We start from the raw sequence: 27,614 nt of genomic DNA, 5'->3' as shown, positions 1-27,614 counted from the left end.
TTAACCTTTCAACGGTAAACGGCAAATGAATGAACTAAGAAGAAAAATTAAGGAAACCAAACCACGCGTAGACTGCAACAGAGAAATGGAAGAACCCCAAACACTGTTGCCTTGATCCTTCCGAATTCCTCTATCCTTCTTCCATTCCCCCAAAATCATCATCTTCATCTACAATTCTTCGACATTTTTGGTATGTAAACTTACACAGTTCGGTGAAGAAGCACAAAAATGGCGTTGAATATGAAAACTCTCACCCAAGCCCTGGCCAAGACCGCCGCGGTGATTGAGAAAACCGTTCAGACCACCGTCCAGGAAGTCACCGGACCCAGGCCCCTTCAGGATTACGATCTTATCGATCAGATCGGCTCCGCCGGTCCTGGCATGGCTTGGAAATTGTATTCTGCGAAGGCTCGTGATTCTTCGCGGTCTCAGCAATATCCCGCTGTTTGCGTATGGGTTTTGGATAAGAGGGCTCTATCGGAGGCTAGGGCTCGCGCGGGGTTGTCGAAGTCTGCTGAGGATTCGTTTTTGGATCTGATTCGATCCGATGCGGGGCGGTTGGTGAAGCTGAGGCATCCGGGAGTGGTTCATGTGGTGCAGGCGTTGGATGAGAATAAGAATGCCATGGCTATGGTTACCGAGCCGCTGTTTGCTTCGGTGGCAAATGTTGTTGGGAATCTGGAGAATGTTGCTAAGGTTCCTAATGAGCTCAAAGATTTGGTATGTAGAGCCCCATTTCCCTCAATTTTCTTTATTTTTTCTTTTTCCAAGGTGTTTTCCAATCTGGGTTAGTTTAGTAAATGCGAAACCAGATTGAGTTTGAGGAGCCTCTTATGTTATTCAATTGAATTATCGGTCTGAAAGTTGTGATATTGGGTAATCTAGTTGATGCCAAAATATTATAGTCATTTGCTGCAATTTGTGTGGATACAATAATCACTCGACGTAATATTTATTGTCAACTTCTTCATAAGTTTCCAATTTCGTTACACTTGCTTTGAAGAAGATGGGTAATGATTACATACAAGCTTGAGTTGTATTGTCAATTTAACTTGTGTACATTTTTTATGGGAGAAAAGCTTTTCATTGATAAGTTAAAGACATGAAAAATTCATGTTAGAGTTGTTATTGTTTTCTGTAAATATATTAGTTGCCTTGTTATTTATTGTTTTTTTTTTTTTTTTTTTTTTAATTTTTTAACTTTCTCCTACTTTGATTTATCTTGTACCTATGCATATATCTCTTTTGTAAGTGAAATAGAGGGTTCTGATTTTCTCAAACCTTTTGCAGTTATGTGGTACTAGAGCTTTAGGTCAATTAAGGTTTTATTTTTCTTTTGACCTATGGTTTTGTCAACCAATTGGTTCTTTTTTGTTGCCGTTTTGTCTCATTGACCACATCATTCGAAAGCCTAGTCGTTGATCAATGTTTCCCTAAAATTCAGTCTAGATCTGAGCGGTATGTGAGGCTCACGCATTGGTGTCACCACCACACACTGGCACGTGAGGGCGTGTGTGCTGCTGGTTGTGATTTGTCTTCCGTGGGTTTGCTCACCATATTATACTCAATCTATTGGTGTGTTGGTTTTGGTCATACCGTGTCCGGTTTTTTGGTATTTGGTGGCATCCTTGTTTGGGAATATTATGGTTTCTTGAGATACAATTTATCGTTTTCTGTTAAGCTAGAAATTGGTCTATTTGGGGTTATAGTTGAAAAAAATGTAGTAGTAATGTTTTCGACATCATTTTGATGACATCCAAGATTACAAAACATGAGCTAAATGTGGTACCCACCCCCCTCATCTGCAAAAGGGCCTTGGAAGTACATAAAGGAACATCAAAACCTCATCACCAACCGAATTCGCCGTAGGGTGGGTGATGGAGGAAGCACATCATTTTGGACCGACCTATGGATTGAAAATATCACGCTAGCCCTATGGTATCCACTTTTGTACAGGCTCTCTCATTGCCAAAAAGCCACGATAAAAAATATATGGAATGTTGTTAACAAATTTTGGGACTTAAAACTTGGTAGGAATTTAAAGGATAATGAAGCAACAAAATGGGTTGAATTAAGCCTTGCCTTGTCTCAGTGATATTGTCAAACGAAGCAGACTCATTGACTTGGCTCCCTAGCGCTGACGGGGTCTACTCTACAAAATCCTTGATGATGGTCATGAGGAAAAAAGTAGAAGCAATAAATCCGGTAAAGACAGTATGGAAATGACATCACCCTATAAAGGTGAAGTTCTTCCTAGGGGAAATAGCACATGAGCCATTAGCACAAGCGAAAATCTTCAAAAAAGAATGTCTTGCATTACTCTTTCTTCAAATTGGTGTCCATTATGCAAGAAAGTAAAGAAATCACAAAGCCACTTATTTATGCAATGCACATACGTTCAGAACTTTTGGACAACAATTCTCAATATATTCGGATGACATCTCACACCTCCTTAGGAGGTAAAGGATCTATTGGACATGACCTTAACGTACCACCCATTCAAGAATGCAAAAGGCCTACTCGGAAAAGCCTCATCATGACTTTCTTTTGGAATTTGTGAAAAGAAAGAAATAAAAAGATATTCGCGGAAAAAACACAGACTTATACAAAACTCTTCAACAATGTGGTTTACTAAGCTATATCTTGATGTAAGCTGTCTAATATTTTTACTTCCTATAGTTATACCTCCCTCATTGTAAATTGGGAAGGTCTTTTGTAATCATCATCGATATTACATTTCTTTTGTAAATTTCAATCATCAATGAAATTGTCTCTTATAAAAAAAAAGAAAAAAAAAGAAAAGAGCCGAATGAAACCAATTTTATGCATGGTGGACTAACGTTAGTCATTATATTTAGAGCATTGATATGGAGGATCATTTGACTGCAAAAGCACCATAGATAGATGATACTAGAATTGCTTGGTTAAAGGGCGATTCTACGGATAAAGAACTCAATTGAGAGTGAGATAGTTGGGCTAGTTATCACTGTGAATCGGTTAAGGGCTATTGGAACTCTTGAAATTTCTTTTTTCAAGGAACGGAAACATTAGTATAGTGTTTGATGCGTGCAAAACTCTTTTTCAACCTGATCAAGGTGATAAACCTCCAACGGGTTATTTTATGGAGTGCAAGATAACATTTGTAGATTTTGATGATTTGCTATTGATTGGTATTGATGTAAAAGTAAAGACTGCCCAGCATGAGCAATTATTTATGAGTTTCCTAGTTTACCTTGCATCTAAATATGATACGACTAAAGATTAAGTTCTTTCTAGTTCAAGCATCTCATTGTTGGAAGACGATTATAATTGAAGTCTTTGCACAGAGAAGTTGCAAGTGATTTTTCCATTTGAGTCTATTATCCAAGTGAATAGAGGTAATAGAGAGGTAGGATCGAACATGTCTTGAGGAAATCCCAATACTCAAAAGTCAAATTCAAGAGATGTTGTTTGCCACTATTGTCACAAACCTAAACATATGAAATGTGATTGCAGGAAACTGTTGAATAAGAGCTAGTGGTTTCAATTTTTACATGTTGCCTCTACTTCTTATGCAAAGGTCTATTATGATTTATTGAAGAAATGACCTGAATTATATCTATGTTAATCCTAGCCTTAATTATATCTATATTGTTATCTAGTATTTAAGAATTTAGTTAGATTTTTTTTATTTTTTTTTTGTTTACTTAGTATCTAGGGGTCTAGTTAGAACTATTACCTTTCTTTATTATAAAAGGCACATGTATCTCCTTGAAAATTAAGGAGTGATGTGAGTAAGATAATTTAAACTTGTAACATGGTATCAGAGCCATTCTATTCCGAGAGGTATGATTAATCGTGTAGCCTTTGTAGCTATCAATCTTCCACCTTAACCAAATTTATTCAGAGCCTTCATAGCTACTGTTGAAGTCGTATCGTCAAAGTTGTGCGATCAATATTGTATATAATCCTATCCTGTCCAAGTTGGATATGGATGATATCTCTTTTGCAACCTGAGGGGAGTATTGAGGGAATAATCTTAATTATGTCTATGTAAATCCTAACATTAACATTCTTTGTCCTTAGTGTAATCATTTGTCTTCTTTAGGTAAACATTTGTCTTCTTTAGATTGTGAGTCCTCCCAGTTTACTAAGTTTCATCTTCCAAGTCTGTACCCTAGGGTCAATAAACGAGCAGTGCTCTTTTTTAGTTTGCCCATTTTGATGCCTGAGGTCAGTGTCCTATTGGGTCCAAGAGAGAGTTTGGTATTTTGTTTCCTTTGTAGACGATTATTCTCGTGCAATTTGGTTATATTTAATGAAAAGTCTCTGTAGAGTTATTTTTCTCATTTTTGTAACTTCCATGTTGAAATTTGCTCAATTTAGTGGTTCTCTTAAAGTTCTACGAAGTAATAATGTTGAAGAATACTTTTCTCGTGCTCTTAGTTCTTATTTAGGTGAACATGAAATTTTTCATCAATCTTCTTGTGTTGATACTCCATCTCAAAATGAAGTTGTAGTATGAAAGAATTGCCATCTCCTCAAAATTGCAAGAGCCTTAATGTTTCAGATGTATGTTCCAAAGTATTTTCGGTCTGACGTTGTTTTGACGGGCTTTTTTCTTAATAAATCGCATGCCTTCCTAAGTTCTTAAGGGTGAGATACCTTGTCATATTTTGTGTCTCAGACAACCTTTGTTTTCTCTTTTACTCAAACTATTTAGTTGTACTTCCTTGCTTGGGAAATTCACCCCCAACTCACAAAACTAGATCCGAAGTTCTTAAAATTTATATTTCTTGGTTATTCTCGTGTTCAGAAAAAGGGTATTGGCGTTATTTTCAGTCTTGATCGATACTTTGTCTTTCTGATGTCACGTTCTTTCAAAAAATTTCTTTCTTTTCTTCACCTTCAACTAAGAGTTAGGAGATCATTTAGAGGAAGATGATGATTTTCTTGTCTACATAATTGTTTCCTCTTTTGAGTCCTCTAACCATCCATCTCCATCTATACCTATTTCTAATGACCCACCTGCTACTCAAGTTTATTCTCGACGACCACTTCCCTTAGTTACATGCCTTGTACTAAAGGTTTCTTTGTCCTTGGATTCAGGAACAAACGATGATCTTCCTATTGCTCTTCTTAAAGGTAACGCCAGTACACTTATTCCATTTCCTCTTTTGTTTCATATAACCTTTTGTCATCTTCTACATGTTTTTTCATTGCATCCACGAAGTCTGTAAGCGTTCCTAAAACTGTTCATGAAGTTTTGTCTCATTCTAGATGATGTGCTGCAATAGTAGAAAGCATTGCCTTAGATGAGAATTGTACTTGGAATTTAATTTCTCTTCTGGTAGGCAATAAGCTATCAAATGTACATGGGCAAGCAGTCAATGTCAATCCAGAGGACCTGTAGCTCGGTCGAAGTCTCGTCTTGTAACACAAAGACTATGCAAAAACTTATGGTGTCGATTATTCTGATACTTTTTCTCCGGTTGCTAAATTGGCTTTTCTCAGGTTATTTGTTCCATTAGCATCCATTCATCGTTGGCTCTTGCATCAACCTGATATTAAAAATGCCTTTTTTTATGGTGATCTTCAAGAAGAGGTGTATATGGAGCAACCACAAGATTGCTCAGGGGGAGAATGGAATGGTACATCACCTTTTTAAATCCTTGTATGGATTTAAGTAGAGACCACAAGCATGGTTTGGAAAATTAAATTAGGTGATTGAAAACTTTGGAATGTGGAAAAGCACATCAGATCATTTTGTCTTTTATAAACAATTTGAAAGTGGTGTCATTCCGTTGGATGTGTATGTTGATGATGTTATAACTGGTGATGACACATTAGGCACCCGATCACTCTAGACCTTTCTCCATTGATCAAAAAACAGAAACCACTGTAGATGGAGATCATCTTTTCCTCTTTTTTTTTTTCCACGGTAGATGGAGGTCATCTTTTAACCTTTTTTTGGTGGAGGCTTACTAAATGTTTTGGGTTTCACTTCAAGATGATGATTTAGCTCACCGTTTTAACAAGTCTGGGGTTGTGTAGTATGAGATTCTTAAGTCTGATTTCTGTTGTCCTTGTTTGGTGTGTGTGTGTGTTATTTGTAAACTTCATCCCATTCTTTTGTAAAAGTGTTTATTTTGTTGGTTTGCCATTTGTAAATGTAAGTGTTTTGTGGATAATTATGAGTAAGTGTCAAATGTGTTACTAATAAATTAATGTTGAGAAAGAGCTTCTATTCTATCCATAAACCCATTTCTTCATTGATTGAGAAAATCAATTCTGACTTATATTTCTCATATGTGGCATATGCATGATTATATATACGGTTGAATCTCTAATCATGTGATGCTTGTAGCTTGCTTAAAGGCTTCTCTGCTCTCATCAGATTGTTCTTCATCTACATTTCACAGGAAATGGGATTACTGGAAATAAAGCATGGTTTGCTTCAGATAGCAGAATCTTTGAACTTTCTTCATAGCAATGCACATCTCATTCACCGTGCTATATCTCCTGAGGTACAATTTTATTTCAACTTTTTCCTTGCTTGGGATCAGGCTAAGTTAATTGGTGAAAATCGTTTTGATTAAAAAAAGTTATTCTCTGTTTATTACCTCATTGTCTTGGTAGCTTAAAACCGTTTTTTAAAAATCCTGAGATTGTGTGAAGTTGGTTTTTTGCTTCATTGAGAATTGAAAAGGCACAAGTGCTGAAGTGTTGAATGATACAAACTCAGTAGAGTTGTTGAGAGAAATACCCCCCACTTCAAAATAACAAAGAAGATTGCAGAAAAGCTCCCATCTTCTATTTTATTGGTCTCAGATCCTCAAACATGTAGACCCAATTCATGATTCAATTGCTGCAGATAATTTGAACCACGAACAGAAACTAGATACAACTCCCCACCCATCCACCCTGTGCAGTTCCTAATACATTTGATCTGTGTATGTAACTTGAAATTATGACTTTGCAGAATGTCCTCATCACTTCAAATGGAGCTTGGAAACTTGCTGGATTTGGCTTTGCAATTCCAGTCGATCAGACTTCGAGTGACATGACTGCCATGCAGGGTTTCCACTACTCAGTGAGTTCGACATCCACTGGTTGCTTGTTAAATTTTAAACGTTATAAAATCTGTTGGATAGTGCCTTTGTCAGGCAGTTGTGATCTGAAAAGGAGGTCAAGTCTTTTTGATATGGAACTTTCCATTTATATGCATTTTCGTTCTTTTATGATTTATTCACTCTATAATCCTGTTCCATTGGTTTGTAAAAAAGAAAGAAAGAAAATCCTGTTTCAGTTTCATGCTCCAGCCTTCAGTTTAGTCATAAATTTTACATCCTTATTAGTGTGTCTTGTATCTATGAATACTGGGCGTTGCTTTTATCCTCATGTTAATGTACAAGCTAGCCAGCTTCCTATAATTTTCACTCTTTATACAGATTTTGCTCATACAATATTATGATATGATTAAAGATCATCGTCACCAAAACTAATTGAGACTTCTATGTTAATTTTTGTTAAAATGCACAGGAGTATGACGTTGAAGATTCTGTGCTACCTCTTCAGCCATCGCTGAATTATACTGCTCCTGAGTTGGTCAAAAGTAAATCATCTTTGGCTGGAAGTTCCTCTGATATTTTCAGCTTTGGATGCCTTGCTTACCATTTGGTTGCTAGAAAGCCTCTGTTTGACTGCTTCAACAATGTTAAAATGGTATATCCAAGTTCATTCTTTCTTCACTTAATCACCTTTTCTGACTAATTTGCTTACAATGCTTATTATTGCAAGTTTAAATCATCTTACTTGCTTTTCTTTCTTTCTTTTTCTTTTTTTTTTTTTCCAAAGAATGACATGTTTCTTTTATAGGGAAAGACCGACTAAGTCTAAATCAATAGATAATCTAAATTCCCTAAATACTATTAATCAAATCTCTAATTACTATGTCACAATAGATCTAAATAATAATTCCTAGATACTAGATAACTAAATCTAAATAATAACCCCTAGATATTAGGTAATTAAATTTAAATCAATCCAACCAGATAAATTAGGGAGTTCCAGTACATCCCTTGTTTAATGAGATTACATAAATAACCTTCGACACTCCGTTCAAGCTGAGTAATAGATATCAATCATTCTTAGTTTGGATACTAACTCATGAACTAAACAAATATGTCCTAAATTAATGCTAATATATTTGACTAATGGGAAAGTCTTGTCCAGATAATTTTGATTTTCATGATAGGAGATTCTTGTTTTTCTGGTCTTTCCTTGTATATTTCAATTAGTTTGAGTCTCCTTAAATGGCTTGATGTAGAAGGAAAACCATATTCTTGGTCTTCAGCGGAAGAAATCAAGTACAAAACTCTCTCTGATTTCTAGTTTAGTTAATTAAGAACCACTGGTGTTTCTAATGTGAATTTATTAGCCAAGCGTATAAAATTAGTACATTTTTCCTGTTTTCTTTTCTTGAGGCTAGCAGACCTTTATGATTATGACTGGTGTTAATGAAGGTGTTGAGAGGTCTACTGTAATTTTATTAAGAACACACTAAAAGTTCCAGCTGATGCCCAGTAGCACTTGTTATTGAGCTTCAATTAGTCTGCCTGTAAGCGTTGAGGTCCGGGAGTGATTAAGATTCCTGGTCCTAAAACTTGTAAAGCGATAAAGTATTAGTATGCATTGGAAAATAGCATGCTATTACAAAGGCTTGCTTTTAGTGTCCTCAACTGTGTGCTACTATACCACTACCCGTTATGCATGGTACACAAATCAATTAGCTATTCTTTTCAACTTAAGTGAATTGGAAATGTTGTATGCTGAATTATGTATTTAAACCGCATTATGTATTATGATGCTGGAAGCTTGATAATGTTGCCATATATTGGTTGGTTTTGTACATGTATTAGCTTTTTTTTAAGGATGTGTACATGGTGCACTAAAGCTTTATTGTTGTACTTAGTAGTTGTTATAGAGTTACTTTTCATCTCTCTATCTGAATTCTTAAAAGGTATAGACTGAGGATAATATACCTGTTGGAAAAACTATTATATGAAAGTTAAAGGAATTGGCACAAATATTCTTGTAAATCATACCATTTATCGAAGTTCCTAATTCTTGTTATTTTTTTCTTTTGGTTTTCTGTTCCTTCCCCCTTAGTACATGAATTCCTTAACTTACCTGTCAACTGAGTCGTTTGCTTCAATTCCTCGGGAGTTAGTTCCTGATTTGCAAAGAATGCTCTCATCAAATGAGTCTCTCCGGCCAACAGCAATGACGTTCACAGGTAATACAATTGGGAATTCCATCTAACTGATACATCCTCCTTCAGCTTCAAGAGAAATTATGTTGATTAAGTTGTAACATTGGATATTTGGTACCGTCCACAGAAGTTGGAAAATAGAAACGGTTGCACAAATTACATGCTCTTGATGAAATCTAATATGAGATTCGAATTATCCTTTTCATGTTGATTATGCCACTTGTAAGTATGCTTAATGTTAGATCCTTCGTGATTCTGACTAAAGCACTCCCCCCAGAAAAAAGCACAATATTAGTCATTTTTCCATTGTTTGTGCTGGTTATAGTCTGTTCAAATCTACATTTATTTGATTTTCTTGCAGATTCCCCATTTTTTCGGGATGACACAAGGCTGCGTGCTATTCGCTTTCTTGACCACATGCTTGTAATTCTTTCCATTTCAACTTTACTGATTTGTGTTTCGCTGAAGTGTTATCCAGCAGTTACTTAAAATAACAAAGTAAGGATAGTTGAAATTGGAAATTTGTTACTTTATTATTAATACTTTTCAGGAAAGAGATAACATGCAAAAGTCTGACTTCTTGAAAGCTCTATCTGATATGTGGAAAGATTTTGATTCCCGTATATTGCGCTATAAGGTTTGATTTTCTTCTGGCATATTTATCTATGAATTTTCTGGTTGTTGTCATGCTTTCTGATCTTACATTATAAAATTTTGTTTCTTTTATTAGATACAAAAATTCATTGATTGAATGAAGCATGTTAGGTGATAGAAAACAAGCTAAAGATAATCGTTGTGGTTGACTTAGTGCCCAGTGGTCAAGGCCCAAGGGGACATGGTGAAAAGCCGTAAACCATGTCTTTGATGCATGGGTTTAAATTATGTGGCCACTACCTACCCAACTCTCTTTTGCCAAATTTTATAGGATTAAAATGGTTGTCCTCTGAGGTAGATGAGACTACACGTAAACTAGTCTAAATGCTTACAATTAAAGGGGAAAAAAAAAAACAGGAACAGCCAACGATATATGATAAACTTCCCCAGTTTGTAGAAATGAAGGACGGACTACAGTTGAAAAACTCTTTAGGATGCAACTACAAAAGGAACCAAAGATACTTGATGCTATATTTTGAAGCAAAAGTCAGCCTTATCAAAGTAGAACACCAGAATTTGAATCCTCAGGGATGAACAACTAATGGATTGCAATTGTTGCCCCTCCGTTTTGTTTTGTTTTTTTTTCATCGGTTGAATTATTTGATTACACTTAATAACGCAATTTCCAGAAACACCCTTGTCTTGGACATGGTGCTTTGACTACTTATAAGTTATCTCAGTTTGCATTCCAATTAGTAATTACTCCACAGAGTAAGAATATAAATAAGTCCATCAAATGCTCACACACATTTATAAGACGAGGAGTTTACTAGTAGTCTTGTGCTTTCCCAACTTAAAATATATATATGTAGTAAAAGAATAGGGATCTCCCATTGAGGGTTTCGTTGTGTCTTTTGCAGGTCCTTCCACCTCTCTGTGCAGAATTACGTAATATGGTTATACAACCTATAATTCTTCCCATGGTATTCACAATAGCAGAGTCTCAGGTACAAAACCTCCATGGTTTCATTATTTATTTATTAATCTTACTAAGGTTGCATGCAAAAGTTGACGTTGAAGTTTACAGAATTGATAGGGGCCATATGAAGTTTATTAATTTCATGTTATATTCTTGATTTCCATTTTTTTTTTTTTTTCAATGAGATTTCCTGGCATACTGCAGTTCCACTAAAAATCTGAAGTTGGTAGGTGTATGGTACTAAATAGTAATAAAATATAGCATATCTCAATTTGTTCCTAAATACTAAACATATGTATATATGTAGACACACCACACACATTTTTGTTGCTTTCTTTTAAGATGTGCAATTTTCTTTTTCGTAGGTGGACTTGGTAAATACATGTTTGGTTCTGAGTATAACTTAATGATGGATAAATTAAGGATGGTATTGGTTAATTTTTTCCCGTATTTAAACATATATATAGATAGATATAAATACATATACACAAATACATACACAGATATGTATATAAATGTATATATCACTCATGCATTTTAGTTGCTTTCTTTCAAGTTTGTCCGGTTTTCTTTTTCGTATGTGGACATGGTAAATACATGTTCTGAATATAAACTAGTGATGGTATTGATCAATTTGTTTCCTTATATTAACACACACACACACACACACACACACACACACATATATGTTCATGCATGTATGCACACATACGTATCTATATAAATGTATATATGAGTTTTCTCTAAGATTGTGTTGCTTGAACCTGGACTTCGTAATGCATGGATTTTTTTATTATTTAATTATTTATTTTGCTGCATTACTTTTGGGTCTGAGGTGTGTTAAACAAGCCAAGAAGTTGCGACTTCGTCTAGATTGATATGTAGAATCTGGAATTTTTTAGGAATGGATTTAATGACTTGAATCTTGTTGTTGTTCAATTTCTATATTTCAGCTGGACTATATTGTTGCCTTATCTATCCGTCTTATAATAAAAAATAGAGACACTTCATGGTTCATTTACAAGGGAGGAACTGATGTTTAATTGGCTGACATATTGTTAGCTTCTCTCCTTGGTTGATGCCTTCCTCTTCTCTGTTTTGAGAAATATAATCTTTCATTGATGGGATGAAATGTAAAATATGAAAACTATATACCCCTACATCAAGGAGCTTTACTAAAATATTTTTTCTATATATAAATGATGGTATGAGTGTGATATGACCCTCCTAAGACCACAATCAGAGGTTCTTATTTTTATCAATTGGAGGGCCTTTTTATTAGTATATTCCGCTGTTCGTGTATTTACTAGTTAGTTGTGACTTGTGTTATCTTCTAATTCTTCTGCGGTTCATCTATTTACTATTTGGTTTTGTGGGATAATAATTTTGGAATATAAGATTAATTTCTTAAATCTTGCAGGATAAACATGATTTTGAGCTATCAACTTTGCCATCTCTTGTTCCTGTCCTGAGTACTGCTTCAGGTGACACATTGTTGCTGCTTGTGAAGCGTGCCGATCTTATTATTAACAAGGTAACGTCAAGTAGGTATGCTTTTTGTGAGGTGATGCTAGCTGGTAATTTTACATGCTAAAATGTAACTAATTATATATAGTGCTCTAATTCCACATCTATCTTTATTTTATAATACTGTGAGGTCAAGGGAGAGGTGAATAATTTTTTGAGTATAGAGTGGAACATAAAAGCTTCTTGATACCACTCGATTATGAGTCATGACCAAGGAAATAGGGAATTAATTCAGAGGAATAGAGACATGGGAAGGTTTCGTGATATAAGGGGGATGGATGCAGAGTCTTTGGTCGAAAAAAGAATGAAGGAAACCATTATCGCAGCTCCAGTGGAAAAGCTCTTCAGGAATACAGGGGGAAAGTTCCTTGCGGCTACAGAAGTTAGTTAACTGTAGGGACCATTTGTGGAGATTTCAAATTATCTGACAGTGGAGATTGGATTGGAGTACAATCCTAATCTAAGTAGCTAGCAGCTACATGAAGGAGATGTGTGTTTAGATGCTTTCTGGTCAGATATTATAAAAAATGCCAAAAATCATTAGGTTAAAACTGGTGAAGGGAAAATCTTTTGGCATATAGGGGAAGAAAGAAATGGAAGTTTTCAATGACCAAGGTGGAGGCGTTAGGAGGAGACCTTGAAATAGCTATTACCAAGATTCAATGTTCATTCTGGAGTCCTTTAAAAAAAAGAAAAAAATTATTCCCCAAGATTTAATCTTCTCGAGAGAGGTGAAAACAAAAGCCTCAAGAAAAAGTTAACGAGGCAAGAAAGAGATAGACTAAAAGTAGGAATGACCAGAGAAACGTTGATCAAGATCCATACCGTAGCATCTTTTCCCAAGAGTGATTACTTGATCTCGAAGGATAAAGAAACCATCCCACACCGATCTCCTCTGTATCGATGGAGAGCGACAAGACCCTATGGAGATCGAAGAAGAGAGATCAGGAAAAGACAACACTAAGACTATCTAATGCAACTCTTATTCGAAAGGAAATAAATACTTAGAGACAAGGAAAAAGGATGAACAAAGGTTTACTGCTAACCCAAAGGATTCTCCCAAAAAGAAACTCGTGATCCTTCCTCAACATAACACTTGATAAATTCAGAAAAGGGGGGAACAAGAAAAAGCTTCCCGAAGGTTTTCGCTAAGATCCCGAAACTCCCCACTTGAAATCCACTCAGAAGCATGGGAGCCATGCCCACTCACAGTCATTCTAAAGAGCTTTGTTGGGCATTCTCAAGTTCCCAATGCCCAGACTTGCTCGCTCAACAAGCTTCAATACCATCTCCCACTTTACCAAATGGGATATTCCCCCTCCCACAAAGTTACTTAGTCTCTGAAGCATTTTACTCATGGTGACTAGGATCCTAAACAAGGACAAGAAGAGTTGAGAATCTCACTGAAGACTGCCCGCATAAGAGTAAGTCTCCCCTCTTGGGAGAAAAAAACCTTCTTCCAACTCGACAACTATTTTAGGAACTTTTCCGATACATAATTCCAAAAACATGGCTTTTAGGATTACTACTGAAAGGGAGCCCAAATAAGTAGAAGAGAACTGGCTAACGTCACATCCCATTGTCATGGCCGATGATGCTAACTTGGAAGGACAACAATTTATACTAAAAAGAGAACTCTCTCCCCTGTTAATCTTTAGATCAGAAGTGACTTCTAAAAGGAACAAGAATCTGTTGAGATTAACAATTATCTCTCCTTTCCTAAACAAAAAAAGAGAGCATAGTTGGCAAACCGAAGGTGAGACAGGTGAACTAAGTCCTTATCCACCTTAAATCCATTGATCACATTCTTTTCCACTTCTGTCGTCACGAGCCTGATGCCACCACTAAGAGAAAAAGGAAAGGCGATCCGGATCACGTTGCCAAATTCCCTTTGTTGAATATTGCTTTTAGGTCTCCCATTAAGAAAAATAGAGAAATTTGCTGATCTGTCACAACTTCACATCCAAGTTCTCCACTTGGTTCTAAAACCCTTCTTCCCGAAACTATAGCTAGGAAACTCCAATCCACATGGTCATACGCATTCTTAAAGTCAATCTTAAAGATCATTTCTTCCTCTTTTCTCTCCTTATAGTCCTTGATGGCTTCATTAGCAATAAGAACTTGATCCAATCCAAAGTTCTCTGCCCTACAATAAAAGCTCCATAAGAACTAGAGATAGTACTAGGAAGCACTCACCTCAATCTATCAGCTAAGGTCTTAGCAATAATCTTATACAAACTTGCTACAAGGCTCATGGGTCTAATATCTTTTACCTTGTTTTCTCTTTCTTAGGAATGAGACATACGTAGGTTTCATTCTTTCTAGAATCAATAATGCCCCTCTCATGAAACTTACAGAAAACCTTCCACGAGACCTCCTTAATGCTATCCCAACAATCCTAAAAGAAGGCTATAGTGAAGCCGTCAGGACCAAGCCTAAAACCACCAAGTTAGGGGAGTTTGGTGTTGAACAAATGAATTTGAAGTTCTCACCAAGGAAGTTGACATTGCTTATCTTCGAAGGGAGTGATTCTCATGTATTTATGTTTTCAGACCGAGTGTTTTACAAAGTTAACCATTTGATGGAAACAGCCAAGATGGAAGCAATTTCTCTGTGCATGGCAGGCAATGTGCTAGCTTGGTTCTGATGAATCGAGAAGAGGAATTGGCATGTTGTTGGGAGGAATTTAGGTAGACATTGATTAAATGATTCCAGTTGCATGGGACCCTCCATATATGAATGCTTTTCATCCCTCTGTTAAGAAACAGGTGTGTGAGAGCGTATCAAGCAATTTGAGGTGTTGGTTGGTTGCACTGTTGAACTGTTACGTGAAGCTCCAAGTCTTGCAAGGGAGATATACTTCAAGAGGGAGGCCATGGAGGTGGGAACTCTTTTGAACCTAGCCTTTCACCCAAACAAATTCATATAATTAAAAAAAATATACCTTGTCCGTTTGGAAGAAAAGTGATGTGATAGGGGTTAGCTTTGGGACTGGTTTGGAAGGCTACAACAAAACTACAAGGGAGAAAGGATTGCATTTTGGCACAAGGATAAATATTGTCATGAATGACTACTTGTTAACAAGAGAGAACCAAGGTGGTTAAGGAGCCCATGATGTGATGGAAGTTGTTGTATTGTCACTTAGTTTGGCTGTAGGGATCTTGTTGCGGCGGACAATGAAACTGAAAGGAAAAGCACAAGAGAACTTGATGTTGGTCGTGGTGGGACAATGCATGAATTCATACTAGGTCTCAGTATTCAAGAAATCGTGGTATCGTATTTGAACTTATAACTGTTCTGTACAATTTAATCTTTGAAAATGTTTGCATGAATTTGTTTCATTGTGGACACTTGAATAACATTTACTACATTTAGCTGATTTTTCAGCCATCAGTTTATGTATTCCTTTTCCCTCCTTTGTTTTTCAATTCTATTTGATAGCATGTTCAAGGGCAACTTTTCTCATTCAACCAGTCTGACATTTTTGTAGACCAATCAAGAAGCATTAATAACAAGTGTCCTGCCATTGATTGTTCGGGCTTATGATGATAATGATGCTCGCATACAAGAGGAAGGTCTGAGAAAATCAGTTTCCCTTGCCAAGCAACTTGATACACAGGTGAGAGCTCCATATCTTGTGTTTATGATCGCTTTCTAGTTTATCCCCTCAAACCCTCTTCCTTTTCATGAAGGTGGGATAGTTAGTCTGCAAATGCATCAGAGAAGTGATGCTAGAACATACTTTGTTAGCTGTCTCTCTCTTTTCTTTATTCATTTATTTTTCTTGAAGCCTTTTTTAATTAAGAAATATTAGTTTTAGGATGTCTCAACAAGTTTCAAACTGTCAAATATTATCTTTTTTTGACCTTTTTTATGGTATGCACCACCCTTGCATTCACATTTGCTTAAATCGTCGTGTTCTTACAGTTAGTGAAACAAACAATTTTGCCCCGTGTTCACACCTTAGCTCTAAAGACGACAGTTGCGGCGGTAAGTATGTTCTTGCAGTTCTATTTGATTCTTCGTTCTTTGAAGATCTTTACTATTTGTTTGGTGTCTTGTCATCTTTTTTGTAATTCCTCCCTTCTAATGAAAGTAAAGTACCATTTCCTATCCAAGAAAAAGAAAAGGGAAAAAAAAGGTAATTGCAATTGATTGATACGTGGTTGTTTTTTATAGGCATTCATCTGTTAGCCTTTATCCTTGAGTGAACCTGAGAGAGTTATAATAATGTTGTTGACATGAATTACTTACGAGAGATTCCTGCTTCATTTTGATTGAGATGCATTATTGATGGTGTCTTCTAAGTGATTTTGGAATGGTAAATTAGCATCTTCCTATTTCTCTATTGACTATTGACTATTGATTAGGTACTTTCTGCTCAATTGTGTGATGTGTTTTACATATGTAAAAATGAGTGGTAATTTGGGCTTTCCTTCCTACGTACAGGTCAGAGTCAATGCTTTGCTCTGCTTTGGAGAATTGGTTCCGATGCTTGATAAACACGCAGTTCTAGAAATCTTGCAAACAATTCAACGTTGTACAGCTGTTGACCGTTCTGCTCCTACTCTCATGTGTACCCTTGGGGTAGCAAATTCAATCCTTAAGCAGGTACTTACCATATCTAGTTCAACCTGTTTTTGGAAGGATACTCTTGCAAAATATTTTTGTGCACTACTTGAACCAACTTGCCTTCTGACACTCATTTTGTCAGTATGGAATTGAATTTGTTGCGGAGCATGTTCTTCCTTTACTCACACCTCTTCTTTCAGCCCAACAATTAAATGTTCAGCAGTTTGCTAAATATATGCTTTTTGTCAAGGACATTCTCAGGTAATATTGTTAAACACTACAACCAAAATCTGTATGCATGATTGAGGGCACGCACGTTAATGTAGCTTCATGCTTTTGGAGAGGTTACTCTTAGCAGTATATTTCTGATTCTAACGATATTTATCCATCGCAGGAAAATAGAAGAGAAAAGAGGAGTCGCTGTTTCTGATTCTGGAATATCAGGAATGAAACCCTCTCTGATTTCTAATGGCTCACAGTCACAATCATCAATCACAGCAAGTGATGTCTCGGTTCCAACAATAAAAAGTCGACCTGCTTGGGACGAAGATTGGGGCCCGACTTCTAAGACACCTGCATCCTCACAAAGTTCTACTGGCAATGTCTTGTCTGCTCCTGTTGTTCTTGGTGGTCAATCCATAGCTGGAAATTCTATACAAACAAATTCTGTTGTGACGACATCTCTGTCTAGTAATCAAACTGTTGCATCCTGTCTTCCAGTTGATATTGAGTGGCCTCCTCAGAACTCTACCAGTAGTACACCCATAATAGCTGATTCTGGGATGCAAGCAACTACAGGATCATCATCCACTTCAAGCTTGGATGGCGAGGACCCTTTTGCTGACTGGCCTCCACGTCCTAGTGGATCATTAGCAGGTGCATCAGGAGCTTCGAACAACGGAGTGGTCGGACCATCCAAGAACAAATATGGAACTGCTTCATCCATGACTACACCGAACAGTTTGAACTTTCAAACAAACGACAATGCTAGTTGGACCCTCAACAACCAAAATACTAGTGAACCAATGATACAAAATCATGGAACTTCGACTTTCAATTCAAGCAGTCCGGGGAGTGGAGGCATCAATTCCCTAAATTCTATTGGATTCCAGAAGCAAAATCAGGGAATACCATCCCAGTTTACTTATGATGCCGACAAGAAATCCACTGATCTTGGATCCATATTTGCGCCGAGTAAGAGTGATCAAAATATTGCACCTAGACTTGCCCCACCCCCCTCAACTGCTATTGGTATAGGAAGAGGAAGAGGAAGAGGGAGGGGGGTTTCGTCAACACTTCGTTCTACTCAAAACAAATCATCATCTGGGCAACCTCCCCTGATGGATTTGCTGTAGTGGGTGGATTCTCTGTATCAGAAATATTTGGAAGATACAGATTGCCTTTTGTAGATTTTTGATCTTGTGGCACCCAGAGATGGATCTGAGGAACTGCATATCAGGTATGAGTACATTCTTTTGACCCTTGCAAGTAAAGCGTGAGTTGGGTATGCGAGTTGATTTTTGGTAAATGCATTTTTTTCTGTTTATAATCAAAATTTGAACTAGTTTATATTGGAAATTTTGTATGCCTCTCAAAGTGTATTATTCATTCATTCATATATAAGTTCCACTCCCAGTTTGTGACTAGTTTTTGAATGACAATAAAGGAAGTTGATTCATGTCTCCCCAATGCTTCATAAAGAGTTTATGCCTCTTCAGTTATCTCTCTCCCTCGTTTTGTCAATTGATATCACAGATGCCATTTCTTCAACCCACTCATCGTGTTCTTCCTATGCTCCATTCAAAGTTCATATAGTTTATATATTCTATCAAAACTAGTCTACCTGGATATGATTCTTGTACGGGATATAATTCTTGTACTAACTCTTCACGACTTGGTCAGTGTACAAGTGAATCATATCATTCTTGACGCTTGATTTGGTTAAATGAACTTTGTAATTTTAGGAATTTACTAGCTTTCCATATCACTAAATTCACAACCGGTTTTTAGATTTTAGGTTTCATAATTTCTAGTTTTTACTTTAGTTCATTTTGGTCCCTGTACTTTTAAAATTTTATTTTGGTCTCTTTAATTCATTTTGATGTCTCTACTTTTAAAAAGTTATCAATTTAAGCGTAGATTTTATGTATGATTGAAGCCTTCCATACAATTCAATGTCTACATTTCAAAAAAAAAAAAAAATTATATAGTAAGTAAAGTTTCATGCTTAAATTATGATCGAAAAAATGAACTAAATTGACCCATTTTCAAAAGTACAACATAAATATGGTCATTTCAACATTGGAGTCGTAATTAAGCGTAAATGGAAGTACATGCATCACATAATTCATACGGATATCATTAAAATTTAATAATATCATCAAAATTTAACAACATATAAATAAGACCATAGAGTAGATTTTATTCATGCAACAACAATTTCATTCAATTGAACCCATAGGCCTTCCAATGCTTAATTTGATGTTCCCAAACTTTCCTAAACTGACCGTCCTTAAAAGCTCAACTTCAATATGATTTAATTTCACCAATATCATTCCACGCATTAAAATTATTAAACTTAGAGCTCATTCATGAGGATAATATTAGTGATAAATAACCTTACTTGGCTAAAATAGTAACCAAATTGACCTTTGTTAGCCTAAATTAGGTTCAAAACGCTTTGAGACAAGCCATCGATGCAAAGCAGTATCGATTTAGGTAAATCCTGTCAATGCAAAACAACATGGACAAAACAAGCCATCGATCACATCGATACAAAACAGAGTCGACAAAACCAACCTCTATTGTCACTAACGTGATGCACCGACAATGAAAATTTCTACCTACAAAAGGTCACCCAAGAAGGTTTTCTCGATGGCCCTTCCCAACAACTTCTTTGCTTTTCCCATCTCTTTGTGGCATTGAAGAAACCCTAAATTATTGTACCAATAATTAAGAATCATAATATATAATTCTAAAACAGGTCAACGAAGTGGGGATAATAAATCCAAAGATGCAATAAACTCAACAAAAATATGACATCTAAAGAGCCCAACCGGAACAATCTTCTATTGGAGTTCGAGTTCAAGTTCATCCTTCCACTTTAGCAACCATTCTTGGCGTCGATCTTAGGACGATAACCTTTCTCAACATCGTAATAAAGTTTATAATGCATGGAGTAAGCCAACTTTGAGCTCTAAAGCGTTTATACTTACCCCAACAACACTGCTGTTACTGCACAACAACACGCCTCGGTTCGGATAGGCAACAAAGTCTAGGAACTAACTTCTTCTCTGCAGTCTGCACAACTATGAAAATATCAGCTTTGCCCACCAATGGTGACTCGAATAACTTACTTTCTGAGACCTGATAATCGAAAATCCCTTGGCTACCTCATTGAGGGCTATCTATGAACATAAAAGACTTAGCACGAAAAAGTTTCCTAGAGCTTCATACTTGCAGATCCTTTTACCATCCGCCATATCAACTACCAATAGTCCCCACAAGAGCAACGCCCATCTTTGAAATGATGGAAACGAACCGAATCTCTAAGAATTATCTCTCTTTTCTCGATTACCGAGAAGAGCTTCATTGCCATGTGGCAATCTAAACAAATCCTCAGGTTCTTCATCACTCTCACTGGAGCTGAGTCTGGCAAATGGATAATCCCAAAAGCCACAGCCAACTTTTCACTGTGATAGTTCACCAACACATTGGTCATGGATTCAAGCTCAATTTTGTAATCAAACTCATCCTTCATCAGATGTAAATTCTTTGTTTTTGCTAACATTTCGTCCAACTTAGCATAAATCAGTTCACTATTTTTGTGAGAGCGATCACCTGAAACAAATGAGTACACTTGATCTCCTACTTCTATCCAGCTTAGACCAGGTTCTTTCTTAATTCTCCGATCTTCCATTAACTTCCTGACTTTTAAGGCATCTTGCTTGTTTCCAGCATCCATATAAATGTTATAGAGAAGCACATAAGATGCAGATGCCAAAGGTTCAAGCTCAATTACTTTCTCTGCAACACGTTTTGCAGTGGATGTATCCTTGTGAATCCTGCAAGCACTTAGTAAAGCTCGCCACATCACTGGTTCGTGCTCGAAACCTAAGTCCAAAATTAAACTCTCTGCATCGACCAACCTTCCAGCTCGACCAAGAAGGTCAACAACACAGGCACAATGCTTGACATGACTCGTCATAATGTGATCTTTCTTCATAGTATCAAAGTACCTGTCGCCAGCAAAACCAAACGGATGGATTATATAGAAACATATCCAGGCATAAGACTGAGACAGACCGTCTAAAACAGTAGACGGCTAAAGAAATCTTCACATTTTTTAATCGAAAAGTAACCATATAACATAGCATTTAGGATTGAATTTAAGGGAAAATAGCCAAAAGAAGACCGCAAAAAAAAGTTGCTTGGGAAGTCGAACATCGAAACTAAAAAATGAAAGGTACGAGGCAGAAGTATACACCTCCAAATCCTGTTTAAGCCTTGAGGGAGCAGAGACGGAAAAATAAATAAATAAAAAACAGCCCAAATAGCAAATCCTGAAATAAAATTATTATAGGGTCAAGTGATTTTGGATTAGGCTAATGCCTTCACAACACCTGTCATAACCTTATATCACCAAGCCTTTCAACATGTAAAAAATTGGTATTGAATGACAAGAAAGTATAGATTCATGACTCACCTTATTCCTTCTTCAACAAGCCCTCTGTGACTACATGCGATTAGAACTCCAAGGAAGGCAAAGTGATTAGGTTCAATTCCACAACTCTTCATCAGGTCAAAGAATCTCAAAGCCTCGATTGCATGCCCATGCTGTGCATTGCTGCAAATTATTGTTGACCAAGACACAACATCAGGATTTTCCATTTGTTGAAAGGTTAGATTGGCTGAATATAGATCTCCAGACTTAGCATACATCCAAATCTGTGAATTCTGAAAGATGGTGTATCTCGAGATGCCAATTTTATTTGCATAACCCTGGATTTGTTCTCCAGATCTTAACATGCCCATATTTGCACAAGCACTCAAGATCGTGGACAAAATGAACTCATCAGGTTTCTCTTTGGATGACAAAAGTTCATAGAACAAAGCCAATGCACGTTCAAATTCTCCCTTTTGAAGGTAACCAACAATCATGGCAGTAATCGGGACTATAGTCAAATTATGAATAGAATTAAAACATGAAAAAGCATCCTTTATTGAGCCTAACAAAAAATACAAATCAATAAGAACACTTCCAATGTACTCATCCGACTGAAGGCCATTCTTGCATATTAAAGCATGAGTTTGCTTTGCAAATTCAAAATCCTCAACAGCAATACAAGCTTTAAGTAAGCTTGAGTATGTAAACATGGACGGTTTTATTCCACAGCTTTTCATCTCAAAGAAAAGATTGAGGGCTTTGTACGCACATTTATCTTCAATTTTCTCTTGTTGGAGCAAACCAGCCATCATTGCATTATACATCACAACATTTTTGTCCACCATTTGGTCAAAGATTTGAATAGCATCATCCAAACTTCCAGTTTTTGCATACATATCAAGCAATGCAGTCCCAACAACAACGTCCAGATGTAGGCCAAGTTTGATTGTGAGGCCATGAAGCATTGTCCCAAATATTTTTGAACCATTGAAGTTTGAGCTACAAGCCTTCAGGGCACTTCCTAGAGTATAAGTATTCAAAGTCAATCCAGACTGATGCATTTTCATCAGAATTGTCAATAGCTCTTCATATTTTCCATTTTGTGCATAACCAGCAATCAACGAATTCCAAGAAACACCATCTAAATTATTAGCATGGTCAAACAACATCCTTGCATGATCAACCTGGTTGCATTTTGAATACATGTCAATAAGGGAATTGGTCAGAACAACTTGGGAGCCTAACCCACTAACTAAAATTAACCCATGAACCATCTTACCCGCATAAAGATCCCCACTTTGACTACATGCTGTAAGAGGGCCTGCACAAGTGTACTTATCAAGTTTCAAACCAAGTCTTCTTGCTTTATTAAACAAAAGCATGGCCTTGTCAAGGGTTCCTATCTGGATATATCCAGAAATCAAAGAGTTGAAAGTTATGATGTTTGGTTTTGGCATTTTATTAAACAATTTGTCAGCAGAATGTATATCCCCACATTTGCAATACATGTTAAGAAGATTGTTCTGCAAAAATAGGCAAGGCTTGAAAAAAGTTTTGATCATGTGGGCATGAACAAGCTTGCCATGGTTCAAGTTCCCAGTTTTAGTAGCTGATTGAACCAGCTTAACATAGTCTGCAGATTCTAAAAGGAAAGTCAAAGAATATGGTGGACAAACTTGTGATGGGCCCAATGAGTTCAACTCCGAAGTGGCAAAAGACTCTATCCGTTGTCTACTGAAAACAGGAAGCATGGGGAACATAGAGGTACAGGAAAGAAAACTGAATCTCCAAACAAATGGTTTCTGAGGCAACATTGTTTCATATTGCTAAATAACTAAACCTGTACAGAGTTTCAAGTGAGATTTAAAAGAGGGATGATCTATTGTGAATGAACTGAATAGAACAGCTAACTCTACCAAAAAGTCTTCCACGACCCTGCATGTTAACCAATTGAGTAGTCAACAAATGAGGAAATACTATTAGAACTAATGATTAGCTAGCACAACACAATGCATAATAATTGAAAATAAAAATAGATCATATCAACTAATTAGAATCAGGAGTTTGATACCTAAGCAGCAAAACAAAAATTAATCAACTTTAGAAAAGAAAAAAAAAATTCCCTTCTTCAGCTAGGTAGGCTATGTAGATGGCGATAGATCCCAAACTACAAAAATTTATGCACGTAAAAAAGGAAAGACAGAGAGACCAAGTGATGCAATTAATTGAGAGTGAGATGAGGATGCCCTTCGAGAGAAGGGTGTTGTATTGTTGTGGGGCCACTTCATACAGTTAGTTATATTTGTGTCAGTTAGTCAGAGGAGTACTTAAAGGCTGTCTACGTAGGGAGAAGGCATCTTTTTGGCATTTGGCTTAATTGTATCTTTTGTTGGGCATTTTGGAGAGGGAGGAGTTCTCAAAATTCCCTTGACGATTGCCAAAAAAAGTGAATATGTATTTGAGGTTTATCACTTTGGTATCACAACCCCTTTCCTACAAAGTGGCAGCCTTGGAAGAAAGGATTTCAACAATGCAGATTGGAATGGAAGAGCGTCTTGATCAGTGATTTGACGTGATTCGGTGATTTTTTTAGAACCAATTGAGCGAAGAGGATAAGATCACTAGAGAATTTGCACAAATTAATGAAGGACTTGGTCAGACAATGGAGCAAAAGTTAGTGCAAGCACATGAGATTTGGTCAAGAAGACAAGAAACTATTCTCCTAAGAACTCCTGCGTGGTCATGCAAAGTCCCTCTGTTTGATATGCGTACGAGGAAGTTGGAGATTCCGATCTTTAAAGGAGAAGATGAAGAAGACCCCTAGAGTTGGCTACATTGAGTAGAGAGATACTTTGTTGTAAATCAATTAAGAGAGAAGGATAAACTGGATGCAGTGGTTTTGTGCTTAGAGGGAGAAACTCTCGATTGGAACCAATGGGAAGATGCAAGAATGCAGGTTGGAAATGAGTCCTAATCCAAGCCCTAAATCCAAATCTGCTACAGGGAACTTGGGTCAAGCAGCTTGAACCATATTGTGAAGTCCAACCCAAAATTTAAATGCGAGCACTTCAGCGAATTCAAACATATCTTCAATCCCCATGAATGAATTGTACGGCCCTACAATATTTTCAAAAATAGATCCGAAGTTGGATTATCATCCGATTCGGGTTCTTCAAAGGACATTCCAAAAACAGCTTTTCGTACTTATGAGGATCACTACAGTTTTTGGTGAAGTCATTTGGTCACTGGAACGCAATCTGTCAACATTCCAATCAACTATGAATAATTTGTTTCTGCCATATTTGAGGAAATCTGTGATAGTCCTCTGTGATGATATCCTCATCTATAGCCCAATAGTGAGTTCACACAACTTTCACCTTGCTACTGTGTTTGAGAGAATAACGAATCAGATGGTGGCTAATGTTACGGAAGTTCGAATAGAGTACTTGGGTCACTTAGTGTCGTCAAAGAGAGTAGCAGTCGATTCGTTCAAATTAGAGGCCATGAAGAAATGGAAAACGCCCATAAACATAATATACTCACAGGGATTCCTTGGTTTAACAGGGTATTATCAAAAAATCTGTGACCAATTATGGAACTCTAACCTTTCGTTTGATACAGTAGTCGAAGAAGGATAATTTTAGTAGAAATGCAGCCGCCCAGCAGGCATATGATGCAGCAGTGGGAATCCATTTTTAGAATATAGGTCACTTTAACAATATGCTCTGTTGTACATAAAGCTCAAAGAGGCAATGTTGTCCTACTTGGAATCAATGATGAAAAACCTCTCTACAATTCTCTGTTTCTCGGGACAAGGTACATCAGTGGCATAAAAGTGAGTTTGTACAAAGACTTTCAACATTGGCACATTCTAAAAAATCCCAATTCATCTTCAACAACACACCCTTCCCTTAGAAGAGCTGTAAGTTGGATGATGTCCATCAAAGTCCTTGAATTTCCCAGATAATAGATTGCTAAAATGTTTCATATGGAAAGATTCCTAGAAGCTCGAAACGAAACCAAACGCTATATCCCATCTCCTAGAGCTATTTATTGGTTAATCTGAGGGAGAGAATTTCAATTGTGAAAAAAGACTCAAGGACTCCTTCCCAACTAACATACATTGAAGAGAGAGGCTTGAATACTCATGGTCGAAGAATCAAGGCCATTTTCAGCAGATGCCATAAAGATATACAAACGATCAAGGCCTCAATTGAAAGCAACTGTTCTTTTTTATGATTATTATTATGCAATTCGGCTGTTGTTATTTATATAAATAGATCAAAATAACTCCTCCATTCATTCATAAGATAAATCCTAATTTATGACTTCCAAGTGAGAAAAGACGGAGATGGAGATGGGGAGAATACCAGTTACAACAACAGAGTAGAAAATCAGAGCAAAGCCGCAAGGAGGGAGGCTGCGGCTGCACGAGCGGAAGAAAGACGGCGGCGGCGACACTGAGGTGCTGAAAGGGAGAGGAGACGCCGTGAAGAAGAGAAGGTGGAGCATGTGGAGGCAGAGGAATTTGAACCCATGTTTCTCATCAATTGTAGTTTGGGACTTATTTTCATATACCCTAAATTCTTTTTTTCGAGTTAAATTACAATTTCTTTTTATCCTATTTGATTATTATTTGTTTTTATAAATATTTAATACATATCTATTTATATAATAAATTTTGTAATTTTTAAATTTAAATAATCGAATAAATATAAATCTAATGGTCCAGAAATTAATTTTTTAATTTTTAGATAAAATAAAGTCCTTATAATTAATTTGAAGTTTTTTTTTTTTTTTTTTTTTTGTCGCATTGTTAGATGTAAATTTGTATAATCAGCTTGCCCCGAACCTGCCTCCCTCCGGATCGATACAAAGTATATCTCCGTTTGATTCCTTTATGAGAGTTATAGATGGTGAATCGATGAAGCCCCAAAATTTTCCGCTTTCGTTTAATCCTAAAGAGTTAAAGACGGAAGTTATCAATGAAGCCCCATATTCCAAAGTGTATCTCCGTTTAATCCTCAAGTTTTCCGTTTCAGTGGTTATCATGAAACTTTATTCTTGGTGTCTCAGGAAACAAACGAATGGGACTAATTTGTAGGCTCGGATTGGATTTTAAAAATTTCTTCTCTCCATTGGTTATGAAAACTCGAATTGGGCAAACATGTTCGGGACACTTTCAACTCTCAAATCGTTCATAAAACTTGTTGAGGAGCTCATTTAGAACGTGTAGGAATTAATCTAAACAAAAATGGTTAACTATAGCCCTCAAATTTAGAAGAAAATTTGACGTAGGAATACTTCTCAAATTAATTTCTTATTTATAACCCAAACTTAGCCGTAAAATATATTCGCGATGAGCACGATATCAATCTTAGTTTTGATTCAAGAAGTATTCCCAACATCGTATCATTCCATTTGAAATGTCGGGTTGAATTAATCGGTTACGAGCGAATTAATTAACTAAGCTTGAGTTCCACACCATCAAAAAGGGCAAAACGAAGCAAATGATTGATGCGGCAAATTCAATCAAATAAAAAAGCTTTGACACTGATTGCAAATGCGTTTGGTCTTCATGCACCCAATGCCTTTACCCACAATCAAATTATTTTCAATTTTTTTTTATAATATCTTTTGCTCTCATCTCGATCTCGACCTCGACCTCTCGACCTCTCGACCTCTCGACCTCGACCCAGTTAGAGTCCCCCACAATATATAATACAATTTTCAGTAAAAAAAAATTCCTATTTCTTTTCGAGAAATAACTTCAGTGTATTTGGTATCAAAACACGTTAAGAAAGAGAATCAATTTTCTTTTAAAAAAAATGATCTTGGACATTGTGTAATATTCACAAATCTCGTGCGGGGTTAATAGTTTGAATTTCCCATCTTAAAGAAAACCATTTCCGCTCCGCTTAGCCCTATCCCTCCGTAAGGGTGTTTTAGTGATAAGTTGTAGATAACAACCCTAAGGATTTTCTCATTGATGAAAATAACGATATTTATGATAGTGGCGATAT

General features: G+C 36.6%; 2 protein-coding genes across 8 annotated transcripts; one reads left to right on the top strand and one right to left on the bottom strand.

Annotated features, from left to right (window-relative positions):
- Positions 1-69: 69 nt before the first annotated feature.
- LOC111471932 (SCY1-like protein 2) lies at positions 70-18,609 on the top strand. Of its 7 annotated transcripts, none has more exons than XM_023117601.1 (16): positions 613-720; positions 4,437-4,551; positions 5,089-5,124; positions 6,402-6,506; positions 6,962-7,072; positions 7,522-7,704; positions 9,151-9,277; positions 9,615-9,676; positions 9,804-9,890; positions 10,768-10,854; positions 12,247-12,360; positions 15,844-15,972; positions 16,281-16,343; positions 16,803-16,964; positions 17,068-17,186; positions 17,320-18,609. In XM_023117601.1, exons 2-16 carry the CDS (start codon positions 4,501-4,503, stop codon positions 18,278-18,280), a joined length of 2,397 nt encoding a protein of 798 aa, XP_022973369.1. In that variant the 5' UTR covers positions 613-720; positions 4,437-4,500; the 3' UTR covers positions 18,281-18,609. The 7 variants fall into 7 exon arrangements, with proteins under 7 accessions (XP_022973367.1, XP_022973368.1, XP_022973369.1 ...); XM_023117602.1 differs by lacking the exon at positions 4,437-4,551 and adding an exon at positions 5,334-5,630 and having other exon boundaries at positions 674-720; XM_023117603.1 differs by lacking the exon at positions 613-720 and adding an exon at positions 5,494-5,630 and having other exon boundaries at positions 4,501-4,551.
- Positions 18,610-19,865: 1,256 nt separating this feature from the next.
- Positions 19,866-26,087, bottom strand: LOC111471935 (pentatricopeptide repeat-containing protein At3g13880). The gene is made up of 3 exons (XM_023117609.1): positions 25,962-26,087; positions 21,631-23,526; positions 19,866-21,163 (listed from the first exon to the last, which is right to left on the bottom strand). The coding sequence occupies exons 2-3, from the start codon at positions 23,403-23,405 to the stop codon at positions 20,413-20,415; spliced, it is 2,526 nt and encodes an 841-aa protein (XP_022973377.1). The 5' UTR covers positions 23,406-23,526; positions 25,962-26,087; the 3' UTR covers positions 19,866-20,412.
- Between the last annotated feature and the right edge of the window lie 1,527 nt (positions 26,088-27,614).

Source organism: Cucurbita maxima, unplaced genomic scaffold (assembly GCF_002738345.1).
Source record: "Cucurbita maxima cultivar Rimu unplaced genomic scaffold, Cmax_1.0 Cma_Scf00061, whole genome shotgun sequence".
In the NCBI taxonomy this organism is placed as follows: domain Eukaryota; kingdom Viridiplantae; phylum Streptophyta; class Magnoliopsida; order Cucurbitales; family Cucurbitaceae; genus Cucurbita; species Cucurbita maxima.
Note: the sequence above shows the minus strand (reverse complement) of the source record. Positions and strands in the feature narration are given on the sequence as shown.